Source organism: Eurypyga helias, unplaced genomic scaffold (assembly GCF_000690775.1).
Source record: "Eurypyga helias isolate BGI_N326 unplaced genomic scaffold, ASM69077v1 scaffold22390, whole genome shotgun sequence".
NCBI lineage: Eukaryota > Metazoa > Chordata > Aves > Eurypygiformes > Eurypygidae > Eurypyga > Eurypyga helias.
In genome coordinates, this window is record NW_010224171.1 from 3,877 (window position 1) to 6,305 (window position 2,429).

Below are 2,429 nucleotides of genomic sequence, written 5' to 3' on the forward strand. Positions count from 1 at the left end.
GGCCCTCCAGGGTTGGGGAGCATCTGTGAACGTTACATTAATCGTGGATCCACGCGCTGCCTTTAAATGCCAGCAGCAGCTCCGTTCTGCAGGGCCTGGGGAATGTCTCATATCCGCAACCACCTGTTTTAGGCAGTCATGGCCATGACCATGCACTGTCTCCAGTATCAGTACCAAGTTAGTATATTTCTGTTCCTGTGTTGCGCTCTACTTCCTTCCCAGTCATGCTGAAAGCATTCTTTGTAGACCGTAAAATAGATCAAGAAGCTGATCTGGCTTAAAAAAAGCGCATTACCTGAAGAAAGGAGAAGTGTAGGGTTTCAAACACAAATTGTGGTAGAGAAGTGGCAGGAACAGCTTGAGCCATTATTACCATCAAAGCCAGTGTAATGTCAAATCATTATTTGAGGTGCTGCTGACTCAGGGGGTTACAGAGGGATGGATGAGTCAAGTGGGCGTTGTACTTTCGAAAAGAAAGGCACAGAACTATAGGCTGTTCTTAATGGAAGTGTTTCTGTGCCTTCTCTTGAAGCTTCAGAGAAACACGGAGATCACTGATTCAAAGAGAAGAAGCAAGGATTAGCTTTGATTCCCTAATCTACTGCCAGGGTCATCAGCTGGGCTCTGGTTTCTTCTCCCAAAGGTCTTTGTGTAGTTTTATTCAGTGATTGTTTTACATTAAAAAAAAAAAAAATCCCAATACTTGAATGCATGAATCTGGAATAGGGAACACATGAGAACAGGAGGAGATGATTAAGTTTGGGAGATATGGAAATGTTTCTGCCACAGTCCACTCAATCTAAATCAATGCCCTTTTAAAATCACACAATATATGATATATACTCTTTCCTCTGTCACTTGCATGACTTGCTGCTGCTTTGTTTTCATTCTCATTTGTCACTAATAGTCTTCTTGCCTCTCCATTGTCAGCAGAGGGGCCTACCAGGATTGTTGGCTGTACTGCCTTTATAGTGACAGAATGGGGACAAGACAGGGCTGTGTATGTGTGTGTGGTGGAAAGAAGGAGGGGTACAGGTGGTAGTGATGCAATGAAGTAGAGTTCCAGGCATAGGTAGCAGAGTAATATTTCAAATGAAGCTTTAGTTACTTAGAGCTACGCCTTTTTAAAAATAGTTTTTAATGGATTATTTAAATATGATTTTGTGTGTTCTAGTGCTAGTATCGATAAAGAAACAGTTGCTGGCACCAGTTCACCACAGGCCATGTTGGATCACCATCCTGCGACCGTCATGATGGAGTTGCAATCAGAAGAGGATGTCAAACCTCCTCCTTCTTTGATTGTAGACTCACAGCAAAATGAGAACTTAGACCAAGAGGTAGAACACCAGCTGGTACGCATTATGGAAAGGTCTCCTTCAACATCGGTATCTTCAGTTGATATGAGACTGATGATGTCTCCCTCTCCTATACCAAGAAGAGATGAGGTGTTTAGGCTTGAGGTTGGAGAACGCTTTAGACCAATGTGTGGTTATGACCCACACGTGTTACAAATGCTGAAAGAAGAGCATCAAGTAATATTAGAAAATCAAAGAAAAATTGGCCTTTATGTCCAAGAAAAAAGGGATGGTTTGAAAAGAAAGCAGCAACTGGAAGAAGAACTACTGAGAACAAAAATCGAAGTAGAGAAGCTGAAGGCAATACGACTACGCCGTGATCTGCCAGAATACATCAATATCTGAATATTTTTATCATTTCTGTCATATTCTTTGAAATACTTAATAACAAATGCTTTTGCCCTAGCAAAATTGTTCCTTATGTTAATATGGATGGATCAAAATCTGGACTTGAGAGATGAAAGCATATTTTCCATGTGGTTCTTTACGTACCTTAGAAAAATATGTTGTATGGGTTTGAATGCACCAACAAGTATAATCAAAATCTGTATATTTAAGTGTTTAGGTTGCAAAAAAATCCAAACTCTATTAGAGTTGTCATGAGGTAATAGAAATTTATCTTGACTCTTTTTAAAGATGTTGATCGTATGCATTAATTTTTTCAAATAATCACTTATCCTTTAATATCTTAATGGAGTTACAGGTGAATAAATACATATGAAAAGGAGGAATAAGAGGCTGTGTTTAAGTGTCTTATTCAAATTCATAAATCTTACGACAGTGGTGACATTTTGCTGATAGATCCGCTTGGAAATCAAAATTACTGGATTGTTATATTTTTTTAATGTTCAGTAGATGGCTGAATAAATGTACATCTTTTTAAAAGTTACTACTTTTTGTTTCCAGCAGAGGAGTGTTTCCTAGGATGTTGTCAGAGTAGAGGCATGAATGCAACACTTGGTCCTGAAGGCTGCATGCATGTGTAATTTGTGTGTACAGTTACCATGACCGTATATTCAGTTACAGTAATTATACTGGTGATCAACCACAAAAATGTCTAATTTCCTCATTTGC

General features: G+C 39.1%; 1 protein-coding gene across 1 annotated transcript in view; it reads left to right on the top strand.

Annotated features, from left to right (window-relative positions):
- FSBP (fibrinogen silencer binding protein) overlaps positions 1-1,885 on the top strand; it is a 5,306-nt gene extending 3,421 nt beyond the window's left edge. The window contains exon 2 of the mRNA XM_010160774.1: positions 1,175-1,885. Within this exon, the coding sequence (XP_010159076.1) occupies positions 1,175-1,700 (526 nt within the window). The 3' untranslated portion in view covers positions 1,701-1,885. The remainder of the gene's footprint in view (positions 1-1,174) is intronic.
- Positions 1,886-2,429: the final 544 nt, after the last annotated feature.